Source organism: Gracilinanus agilis, chromosome 6, assembly GCF_016433145.1.
Source record: "Gracilinanus agilis isolate LMUSP501 chromosome 6, AgileGrace, whole genome shotgun sequence".
In the NCBI taxonomy this organism is placed as follows: Eukaryota; Metazoa; Chordata; class Mammalia; order Didelphimorphia; family Didelphidae; genus Gracilinanus; species Gracilinanus agilis.
In genome coordinates, this window is record NC_058135.1 from 173,227,917 (window position 1) to 173,240,225 (window position 12,309).

At 41.2% G+C, this 12,309-nt stretch overlaps 1 protein-coding gene across 2 annotated transcripts; it reads right to left on the bottom strand.

Annotated features, from left to right (window-relative positions):
• Positions 1-5,470: 5,470 nt before the first annotated feature.
• SHISA3 (shisa family member 3) lies at positions 5,471-10,452 on the bottom strand. 2 transcript variants are annotated; one of them, XR_006506518.1, is made up of 3 exons: positions 10,176-10,452; positions 6,880-7,506; positions 5,471-5,529 (listed from the first exon to the last, which is right to left on the bottom strand). XR_006506518.1 is itself a non-coding variant. In XM_044681218.1 (2 exons), exons 1-2 carry the CDS (start codon positions 10,450-10,452, stop codon positions 7,052-7,054), a joined length of 732 nt encoding a protein of 243 aa, XP_044537153.1. In that variant the 3' UTR covers positions 6,447-7,051. The 2 variants fall into 2 exon arrangements, 1 of the variants encoding a protein (XP_044537153.1); XM_044681218.1 differs by lacking the exon at positions 5,471-5,529 and having other exon boundaries at positions 6,447-7,506.
• Between the last annotated feature and the right edge of the window lie 1,857 nt (positions 10,453-12,309).

Consider the following 12,309-nt stretch of genomic DNA (forward strand, 5'->3'; position numbering starts at 1 on the left):
TGTCATAATTATTACGTGGCTAAGTAATTTTCAGTGATTTTTGTATGTATATGAGAGTGCCTTTTTGGCATTTCCTCATTTAAGAGGTCTTTTCTGCAAATAAATCAGTAGGTTTAGGAATAATCAGTTTCTAAAAATATCCTCTTCCCCACATAACTGCTCCCGCTACCCCCATGGAAAAATATATATATACACACACCAAAAAGACCAAGTTTGTGGGGTTCTCTCTAAAGCACCTAACACCACCCATGATTAGGTGTCTAAAAGTGAGATGATAATGATGACAATGAAAATTTCTACTATACCTATGAAAAGTGACCCTATTGTGGATTTTTCTTATTTAAGTAACTGTCATTTAAGAAACTTCTCCTTTGTTGCATTTTAATTAACCTTGAGCAGCTATAAAATTGGAATGTGTGTTCAATTTTAAAGAAAAGGAAATGAAAATTTTTCCCTTTTAAAATCTTGATTTATTTTCTATGTAAAAGCAGCTGTGCTTTTGATGAGTTTATGGTTTGTCTGCATGAATTAATATTTTAAAGTGGCCCAAGCAAATGCATGACTTTTGCTATAAATCTTGATATTTTTCTGCCTTCCAAAGTCATATCAGAGTGTATCCAAGAGTTAATGTTCAGCAGGCAAATGAATTGGTCCTTAGTTCAACCTTTTCAGATGAGAAGATTCTTTTTCAAACAAGTTTCAGCAGATTCAGCCAAATCATTTATTTGGATTGATTGACAGAATTTTTGCATTTTAGAGTTTCTTGGCAAGTCCACCTCTTCATCAGGAAATATGGTAGCATTCTGAAGATTGGATTTTCATATCTGCTTATTCCTAATTCTGACTTTTCTGAGTAAATCTCTTGTTGTAAAAATGTGACCAGAATATATTAAAAAATCATGTTTATGTTTTGATGTTCTAGAATAGAAGCCATAAAAACAGTTAGCAGTGGGAGTTTTTTTCCCGCCTTTGAATTTCATTTTTGACTTAAGTATTTCAATGTATATTAAGAAAACTTGCTGCCCTGAAAGCAGCAACTGGGCAAAACTACAGTTTGCATTAAAGGGAAGGTAGGATTTTTCTGATTGCACTGTCCCATTACTGCAGAAGCTGGGATTGAACCCTCAAAGTTGCATGAGTAGAAAGAGAGCTGTTTGACTCCATATTTATGGTAGTTTTCTCAGGTTTGTTTTAACTCGACATTAAATGCACTGTGTTTTATAGATAGTTATTAAACTTTAGTAACGTTCAGTTCTGTGCAGTGTTACATGTCACTGGCATTTTGTGAATGTGCATGTTTTGACCTGCAAATTTTAAATGCACTGTCTTTCCATTGTTATTAAAAATGAAATAAAATATGCCATTACATAAAGAAAAGTCTTCAGGTTTTCAATATCGGCCCCCAAAATTTCAAAAATAGTCATTTGAGTTTTATTAAACCGGCATGGGAGAGAAAATCTAAAGCGTTGTACCTTGTATCGCTTTGTAAAAGAATTTGGATTTGATTCACACAATTCCCTCCTCCTTTTAAAAGGATGAAATGAAATCAAGTGATGCTTGAGTAGGGTTTCACTCTACTTTGGAAGGATGCGTTTTACTTGGATGGAGATAAGAGAAAATATTGCTAATTAATATTAATTAATAATAACACCACCTTGTTCTTCAGCTTTTTTTTTTCCACCAAAATCAGGTCTATTCTAAGTATTCCTATGAGCAACCGTTGTAAGACAGATAGTTCAAGGTAAGTCTTTTCATTCTAGGTGAGCCTTTTTTTTTTTTTTTTTTTTTTAAGAAACCATTCATTTAGTTTGCACATCACTAGAACGTAGAGTCTGTGGTCAGTCTCTTGCTTCCTCTGTCTCTGCGTTTCTGTTTATCTCTCTTTCTGTCACACGTATGAACACAAATCATTAGTCTTGACTTTCAAGATTAATAAGAAACAGTGACTTAAGTTTTTGAAGCTAAAGTGAAATATGAAGGAAAAATAATTTTACCAAGTTAAACACTAGAAATTAAATTAATGGAGAGAAGGAGGGTCACACCTTTGGCAAATACAGTTGCTTCTTAGTGTAAAGAAAAAAAAGATGAATTGGAGAAAGGAACCTTACCTTTTTCTTTCTAGAATAAAGATGAGCATATGATTTGGTAAGCTACTGAATTAGACTAAGCAAACACATGCACAATTGGAAAAATGGAACTGGGATGGGGAAAAAAATGAAAACTGTAGACTGTATCAAAGAGTAGGTATGGTTTCTAGCTACTTTGATATCCAATTCCATTCCATTCCTTTCCTGGAATTGTCTCTAAAGATTCTTAAAAATACACACAAAGATCTTATAGAAAATATTTACTCTTAAATAATCCCTGAAAAATGTAATTGAACACTTGTAATTAATAAGCATTGTATTTGTCCTGACCACTTTTAAGATTATATAGTACAATATAATAGAATTTTAAAATCCTTTGCCCACACTCTTCAAAAAAACAAACAAACAAAAAACCCTTATCTTCTGACTCGGAATCAATACTGTGTATTGGTTCCAAGGCCAAAAAGGGATAAGGGCTAGGCAATGGGGCTTAAGTGACTTGCCCAGGGTCACACAGCTAGGAAGTATCTAAGGTAGATTTGAACCCAGGTCTTCTCCACTCCAGACCTGGGTCTCAATCCACTGAGCCACACAGCTACCCCCTGCTCTGTGTACTCTCAGCAGTTCTAACTACTTTTTCTCTTTTTAATAACATAAACTACCTCATTTTCACTGGAAAGAGAACAATAGACCATCAACTTGAACTAATTAGAGGTTACTAGTCAGAAGGAGTGGAAAGTACTAAATAAAGAATATTTGTGAAATTTCATTTTATTATTCTCAAGAATATACAATAATTAGAGCTTCAACAGAATTCTTCTCAGGCCAGATAATTAATTGCAATTAGCAGCAATTATGTGCAGATTAAAAAGTGTGATAACAGTTTCTTTTCTTTAGGTAAGGCATATCCCCATTTTTCATCATTAGTTCTCTAAGCAAATTCTTGCTTCAAATAGTACAGAAATAAACTTAATCCATCCCAGGCCAACCATCACAAATTCCTAATCAATGAAGCCCAAATTACTATGGCTTTACTATGCACATCTGTGTGTGTGTGTGTGTGTGTGTGTGCACATATTCAAGGATATTTTTATATCTTATTATTGAACTTATTCAACCTCAAATCAAAGGATTCTATTTTTTAAAGCTAGAAGGGACCTTGGAGTTCATCTAGTACCTCCCTTGTATTTTACTGATGAGGAAACTGTGGCCCAGAAAGGTCAGCTGATTTGCCTAAGAAGGACCAAATCTAATATTTGAATCCAAGTCTTCAATACCAAAGTGCTCTACTTTCTACTGTGAGCTTTCAGAAATAGATTAAGCACTCTTGGATACATCCTAATTGAGGTTAATCCCATATTCAACTGTAGGAATTTCCTTAATTAAAAAGAGTCATCATTTTCTACAAACTTTAAATTTTAGGTATTCCATCTCTTAAAATAAAATTTGCCTAACAGAAGAGAAAAAAAGGTGGGGAAAATCCCCAAGAATGTCCTCTATTTGGCCAGTTTAAAAACTATTCCTCAACACTAATGGGATTACCCACACAATGAAATAGAATATTCCAAAAATCAATTAAATCATTTATATTTGGGACATATATATGTACATATATATAGGAATGCATTATATGGACTTTTAAAAACAATAGCTAGCATTTATATAGGACTTTTAGTTTTGGGAAGCACTTCACAAATATCTCTATCTCATTTTAAAGATGAGAAAACTGAGGCAGAGAGAAGTTAAGTGTCTTGCCCCCAAGGTATCTGAATCTGGATTTATACCTCAGATCTTCCTGACTCCACCTCTATCCCTCTATCCAATATCCTGTCTAACTACCAAGTAAATGTGATGAATTATTTTTTTTTTTGGTAAGTCAATCATGAAATAAGTTTGTACTCCCCAAGTACACACATTGACATAGCAGTAGGCTGGTTGAGTTGAAAGAGAACCTAGTCAGTTATTAAAAATGTTCTGTCAATAGCCATAGATCAAGTCTAAAGAATCACACAATTTATCATAGAGAACTGTGTCAAGGTCACTCCTGTTTCTTATCAGCATCAGTAGCATCCTACAAATTGATCATCACTTTTCCTTCTAGTAGATTACCTGAGAAAATAAGGCCAGTCAGGTATTTGGCAATTTTTTATAAATATAGGATTTTCATTATCCACCAAAAAAAATTATTTTATGTAGGTGAACTTTGAGAGTTCAATTAAAACAAATCAACTGCAATTTATACCTAATCATCTAGTCATATTGTCATTTATGAGAGGAACCACATTGTCTCTTATTTTACCAGATATAATCTGTAGACTGGGCGACAAAGAATACTGGAAAACACCAGTTTTGCCCATATCTCCTTCTTACATCGCAAGGCATTCGAAAGAAATACATGAAGTGTCATAGAACTCCCATACCCTGACGATGTGTTACATCACTATAACATCAAATCTAGATCAAATCCATGGCATAGGGGAGTATTATATTACAATTGTGTATGACATACTGTATTAAGGTAAGTTAAATTAATGTAAAAGTATAATGAAATTACTCGGAAATTATCATTATAAATAGCATTGGGAAAGTAGCACTGAGGGTCTTGAGAAATAGATGGATTGCATCCCCTTTCCAGCCTTTGTTGATTGGCCAAGATCTCCTCTAAGGTTTCTTCTCTCTCTTGGTCAAAAAATAAACCTATACAAATGGTATGTTTTATTATGCAGCTTAATCATTCTGTAATGTTTTAACAATACTATTTACAGGAAATTTCTCACTCTTGAAGTTTTCTTGTATCAAATCTCCAATATCCGTAATGATAAAGCATATGACTATGTTGGAAGTTAGTGATGACTCTAAAGTCTTTCCTTAGAAAGGAAGACCTTTAAGTTTGAGATTTTAAAGATTTATAATAAATTAACTTCAGAAACCCTACTAAATTCTTAATATTGATAGATTTGTTTTGTATAAATGGAGATTTTTGAACCTTGGACTTCATCTCCCATAAGTCTTTAGTTTTCCCAGAATTCCCTTTAATCTCTCCTGAGCCTCCACGGTTGCCAGGTCACTTTTGTATAAATTCTGAGGCTCCACCTCGTTCTTGCTCTTTTTGGCTCTGGCGAGCAGACTGAATACCTAGGTCTCTTACTTTAGTTCTTATTAATAAAACTTTATTAAATATAATATTTAGTTATTGGATATTAATTTTAAAATCCACAGTTTTAAACAAGTTTCCCATGAAAATATTACAGGAATAAAGAGAAGACATAGCACAATTTTAACGAATAAGTCTTTTAAGAAAAACAATTATTTGTAGCCAATTAGCTCACTTGGTTAGAATGTCCTGCTGGCCAAGCCAAAGTTGTAGTCTGATCTCTGCGAGTCTGCTTGCTGTACTCTGTTTCACGGGTCAAGGATGGACCTTGAAGTGTGGACTGATCATCTGAGGATATAGCAAGGTTTAGATAGGCCAGCAGCACATGGACAGGTTTCCCAAGAAAAGAAGCTGGTTTATATCCATTTCTATCTTCCACAAAATATATTGGAAAACCTCAACCAATACGTTTCGCTGGTGGTGAGTCAGTCTTTGTATGTAAAAGATTCCATTTATGAACATAATTTCCCCTTGTATCAATAATACAAGCCACTATCACTAGTATAACTTTCAGCCATCCCTTTTAAATATATATCGGGCAAATAGGGAAACCAGGATGTTCTTAGATAATCGTAAGGGTCCATCTCTGAATAAGTGACCGCCATAAAGGAAGATAGGATGATGCATAAAATTTTTGCTAATTTTCTTCACCTCTTTCCAGGTGCATAGCACCTGGCATAAAGTGAATGTTGAATAATTGGTTATTGCCTAAATGACTTTTATGATCAGATACAAGAGATTGCTTTTGTAAAGCAATTTAAATTCGATATTAGAGAGGATTAAATTTAGTAACATACGTCTCTTTCATTGATTATCAAGTGGTTTACATCAGTCTATAAAATGAAGTGCTTTGATTAAAAACTAAAAAGTTTTCACAAAAGCAAATCAAATAATTTACTGATCTAACAAGGGGGAGGGGTATGCAAATATTCTGCTCTTGGCTCAAAGGCCACTTGGTCTTAGCTATCTGGCACAGATTACCAATAACAGCAATTTCAACCACAGCTTTTATTAACATAAAAATTCAGTGTGATTACTAAATAATTAGTATTGTCAATGTGTAAATACATTAAATTACAAATATCTTTACACTTTTTACATAATTAATTTCACAAATAAAACTTTAAACCTCAATTGTCCAACTTTCATTTATATACTAAAATGTCACTGAACAAAAGTTCACAATAAATATTCCCCAGGGGGAAAGTTTCATTAGGATTTGCCTAAAATTGAAAATTGCTTATTAAATTTGGAATTTTTCACATCTTGTCTTCTGAAAAGCAAGGATTTTTAATTGTGTGATTATTAATACAATAATTACTTCAACACCCTTAAATACTGTCCCGAGATGTTCAGGGTTCCCTTAGTTTATTAAGGTGTGATTAAGGTTTTTATAAAAATGAATATCTGATAACTCTAATCAGGAACTGCCTTTTCCATTATCATTAAATTAGCCACTCAAGCTTAAAAGAGTAACTTCTAATATCGCTTATACAAAGAATGTTTTGAGTTGACCAGTGAAATGTTTCGAATGGAATGCTGCTTTCAGCTTCTAGTTGTGGCAATTTTGTGAGTAAAGATATCAAATTGAAATGTAGAGATCAACTTTAAAAAAAAAAAAAGGCAAAAAGCAATTACCTAAAGCATCCACTTTGTGTGATCCAAATGAGAGAACATGTTAATTCTAGAAAAGAAATATTTCTCTTCTCCATGATGTTCTGATGGCCCAGAACAATCATCTAAGTAAGCATGAACATGAGCAAAAGTCAGAGCCACTCCCCTTGTCCTTCCCTCTGCAGCCTGGCTCAGATCAGCTGGGGCTGAAGTCCGAGCAGCTTTTCCCAGGAAGCGTTGGCTCCTGCTGGAGAGGATAGGCAAAATATTGTGGTGACACCAGGAACCCAGATGGTTGGGTCAGGTGGATCGAATGACCTGTCTGTAAGCAGCCCGAGGTGTATGGTGGAGGAGGTGAGGGCACCAGGCAGCCAGACTCGGCTCTGGCAAAAGAAAATCTTCGAATGGAGCCTCCAGTGGAGCTGGAACTGGTGGCAGTGCTGGACTGCCTTGAGGGTGTCCTGAGGTTCGTAGAGGTCAGAATCATGGGGAGGGTCTCGTTCTGGTAACTTCGAAGTGAGAACCGAATAGGCTGCTGAGATGTTTGTTTAGGTCTCAAGCAGGTACAGCAGTAAATAGCCACCAAGGAGCCCAGGATAATGAAGGCGATGAAGATGGAACCCACAATCAGGAATGGCACATAGACTGGTTCTAAAAGGGAGGAAAAATGAAGCCCTAGTTAATGATTTTCCATACCTTCTAGGTTTGCTTAAAAATGGCATGTTCTGGCTGCTCCTTGGCTTGAGTTCAAAATATGGGAGACCCAGAATTCATGCAACACCGTTTCTCAAAGCTTTTTTTTTATTTATTTATAACCTCTGATGCACATCAATTCCAGGTCTAATGACCAAAGAGACAGTCCACTCCTTTGGGAGAAACCAAACAGACATTGTAGCTTGCAGGCCACATCTTTACATTACCCTCATTGGGAAACCACTAGCCGAAAAATCCCTTGCTCTCATGAAAGCAATTGACTGGGGAGAGTTTCATTTAGATTGATTTGATTATGTTAAAAATCTAAATGACACTGAAATCAGCCCCTTGGAAACTTCTCTACCATCCCAGTATCACCATCTCCCAGTCAGAAGCCTGGGACCTGTTCCATGTGCATTCCGGGGTTTGTTTCCCAAAACCCCCGAAACACATCTAAAAATCCACTGCGTTCCCCGTTTCCTACTCTTCCGGATCTAGTCACATCTTTTCAATAGTTTCTTAACAAGCACTCCCCAGTAGTCTAGGAAAAAGGGTTAAATGTTTGTTTCAAGGCATTTGGACGTCCAAATCTCCCCCTTATACTGCTCCAATTCTTGGTGTCTTCAACCATAATTTTCTGCCTGACAGCTTCTTTAGTAAACAAGGCCAAACTCCATCTTTATTTGCACCCACCCCCATGCAAATGCGTGCGAGGTGTATTTGCTTCTGGGACTGTCGTTCATTTCATCAAACTCCCAAGTTGGCCAAGCCTTCATCTCTTCATCTTCTTCCTCAGAAGGATTTAGCGGCAAAAGGCGGCTTAAAGGATATGGAAGAAAAAGGTACAGGGCTGCTCTCCTTGTGCCCTTGTTGACTGCAAAGAATAGAGGGAAGAAAGGAAAAGGAGGTAGAAGGTAGAGACAGAGACAGAAAGACAGAGAGAGATTCCTTAGGCTGCTAGTGACAAGAGTGCTGCAACCTGAGAAATTAAGCAGAGATGACATAGAACGAAGCAAGGTTCCAGGTTCTCAAAAGGAGTAAAGGTGAGGAGGAAAGTGGATGGGAGAGATTTGTGCTCTCTCTTTTTCTGTAACCACTAATAAAACTTTTATATAGCTTTTTAAAAGTTTCCCAATGGATTTGCATATAATGTAAATCGAGGCATTACTAAATGGACCAGTTCTTGCAATGGGATTAAGCAACTGATAAAGAGCATCTAAAGTAAAGTCCCCCAAACTACTTCCCAAATCGTCCTCCTAATATCCGAGTGACCCCGTACACAGAGAAATAGGGGAAGTCACCAGATTTTAAAAGAAACCTTTCCAAAGAAAGGGCTCTTCCGTTTCCTACAGGAATCTTTCTCATCTATTGCGGGCTTCTTCACTTCATCTGATCTACAAATGCCTTTGGAACTGCCCTCTGGGACTACTTCACCTGTTTTGTCCAAATTTCCACCACGTCTGTCCTCCGTGGCCTCACCGTCTCCTCTAGTTTCGCTGGCCTTTAAACCACTGCCTAGTGTTTCCCCAATATTAAGACTCAGGTGGTTGGGGAGGGAGGGGGGGCGGCGCAGGGAGGGACTTTTTCTTAAGGTATAAGATTCCTCGGTCGGGGCTGTGATTTATTCAGCTCTGAAGTTAGCGGAAACTCGACCCGTGTTTTCTGATGCGAGAATAAAGGGGAGGAGGGCTGCCTACTGGGGCTTTTAAAATCGCCACGCCGGTGGCGGTGATTTGCGCTGTTTTCAGTTTGGTAGTGGGGGAGGGAGAGGGTAATTTGATGCAAAGAAAGGAAAGGGACTGGGGGAGGGGTGCAGGAAAGGTTTAAAAGAAAAAGTGACTCAGGCTTTGCCTTCAGTGCGGGGCTGTTGATTAACTGGCGTCAGGAGTAGAGTTTCACACTCTATCACCACTCACTAACGTCTTCCAGTTCTAGGGAGACTGGGGACCCGGACTCTTTCCTCCTCTCCAAGTCTGCCCCCTCCCCCCCCCATCTCACTAGCCTACGTGGAAAACTCGATGAATTCACTCATATTCATTCCAGCCTACAACACCTCCTACACGCGGCAAAGCAAACCAGCCCTTGGCATCTCAGTCACCAGAAACTATTAAGTACTAAAGATGTGCCAGGCACTGTGCTAAGCGCTGGAAAATCAGAAGAAAAAAAAAATCTGATCTCTGTCAGCGTGGGAGGGACAGCTTCCTCAGGCCAACTTGCATTCGAACCTGCCCCCCAATTGTGGGCTGCGCGCCTCCTCGGTCTTGCGACGCAAAGTAGGTGGCGGAGGAGTGAAGTCAGGTCCCTGTGTACCTGCCTCTAGCGTGTCCCGTCTAGTCCTGTTGTTGTCAGTACCCCCCAAGGACTAGACCTGGGGGGATACGATGGGAGCCAGAAGGGAACAGGGAAAGCAGCCCCTCCTTCCTCTCCTTCTGCCCACTGGCTGAACAGACTCAACCTTCTGAGGGGTTAGTACTGGGGCTAAGGTGATGGAACAGACCATGCACGCGTGCACACACGCACACACACACTAGCGCTCACAAAAGTAACCAGCCCGCTTGGATGGCAAGATGGTGGGGTCGGGGGGGGGGGGGTGGGGAGGAGGGACTGCTTGGGATCCCGATACTTACGCGCTGTGATGCCCGGGTGTTCCAGCTCTCCGCGGTCGTTAGTGCAACCCCCTTGATCGAGTCTGGCGTCGGCAGCAGCGCAGCAGTAGCGCAGGGCGCAGGAGCCGCAGCAGATGGTGGCATCCAGGGTGTCGAAGCCCTCTGGGCACTGGAAACCCTCGTGGTAGTTGCCTTGCGCGTCCACCCAGCCATGGCAGTACTCCCCGTCCTGCTGTGCCCCAGCGGGGCCCCAGCGCAGCCAACCCAGTAGGAGGCAGAGCGCCAGCAGCGCCCCCATCGCCTTTCCTAAGGATTTTAGGGAAAGGAACGAGTGGGGTGGAGGGAGGCAGCTTGTAGGATCTGCCGCTGCTTCTCTCAGGCAGTAGATAGTGAAGTTGGAGGGTGCGCTGTAGCCCGGCACCCCAAGTTTCCCCCCACCTCAGAGACTGCTCCTACTGGGATCAGCACGAGCCTGGCAGGCGGCCCCGGTGGCTCTCTAGTCCCCGTAGTCCCGAGGCCAGCATGGTGCATCAGGTAGAATGGAACTGAGAACCCAATCTGGCCAGAAAGGCTCTCTTACTTGAGTACTCAGGGAGAGCAGCTACGGGAGGCGCCCACGGCAGGATCCACAGGGAAGCGGAACGCGCCAGAGGGGGCAAGGGTGACCACTACTCTGGCTGCCGTTGCCGCTGCTTTTGCTGCTTCGGTGGCCGGGGCTCCCGGGGCTGCTCTTATTGCTTCTGCTGCTGCCGCCGAGGCTTTTTACCCGGCTCATAGCTCTCTGGGCCTGGGGGGGCGCTTCTAACACCCTGCCACCCTCCTTCCCTCCCAACTCCTCGCAGGAAGAATCACACCGAGAGGTGGGAACTTGCTGATGGAGGTCGTAGCGCGTAGTTTATTTCTTCCCGCACCTTTACGCACAGCCACAAGTAGCCCAAGGGACAGGAGCCCAGTCAGAAGGGAACAGGCGTCCCACGTGTGGAGGCGTCCAGACAGTAGAGGAGGCAGGCTGTGAGGGCGCTGCTGCGCTCCTCCCGAGGGCTCATCCCCACTGCTCTGGGCCGATGGAGAAGAGGCTGCTCGAGTCCGAGCAGTGTACATACAGCTTCTCCTGACTGCTGACAGCTTTCCCGGGAAGGAGTTCTTTAAAAAGGAAAGAGGAGGGAGGAGGAGGAGAAAGCGGTGGATTGAAAGGGCGCGGGAGGGGGAGGGGGGAGTTGTTTGAGGGGAGTATAAAAAAAAAAAAAAATCTGCTGTCCCGGGTCACAGTGCAGGAGCAAATCACCGCTGCTGCTGCTGCTGCTGCTGCTGCTCCTCCTGTGCAATGCCATTAGCCCTCAGTCTTCCCTTCTCTCTCGTCCTCTACCTCGTTGCCCATTCGTCACCCACTTTTCTCTTTGTCCCAGTAATAAAAGAGCAAGGCAGAAATTCTGGAATAACCGAATCTAGTCTCTCTAACCAAGACCCCAAGAGGCGAGTACTCCTGGGAAAGCTGCCCCAAAGTGCGGAGGGGAATGGTCTTCCGTATTTGAGACTGCTCTCAGGCTCAAAAGTTTCTTGTAGTGGTTTTCACTGTTCTTTACTATGGCAATTGTTTTTCGTGCTGTTCAAGCCTGTGGTGCCTTTTAAGGGGTGCCTGTTATACGCATCTAAACTTGTTCCTGGGACTTCTTTCTAAACTGTTCTCGCCCCCGTTCTTTCCCTGGACTGACTCACCTGCGGGCGAGCCGCAGCATCTAAAATGCCTCGGCCACTTTCCTCCTCGATTTCTCTAAGGTAGCAGCGGGGGGAGGGGGAGGGAAGAAGGCTTTGCCCCTGCTCGCGACTGTTGGATCGCGGCTGGATGAATAATCACCGGTAACCCAGACCGGCCAAGAGCTGCCTGCAGAGCCTCGGAGGCCGCGGCTTCTTCGTTCACGCTTGGGGAAAAAAATAATAATAATAAAAGGAACAAAATTAATGATAATTGAGCAGGTTTGAACTTCTGTTCAGGCAAAGAAACACATTTATTTAAATGATGTGTCCCCTGTGTACTATCTGAAGGGTACTGCTGCCTTAGTGTTCTAAGTGCTTTATGGAAGTGGTGTTATGTGAAACCAGAGCTAAACTCTCGAAATTTATTTTTACTGCATCTTAAACTTCCTCTCATCATTTA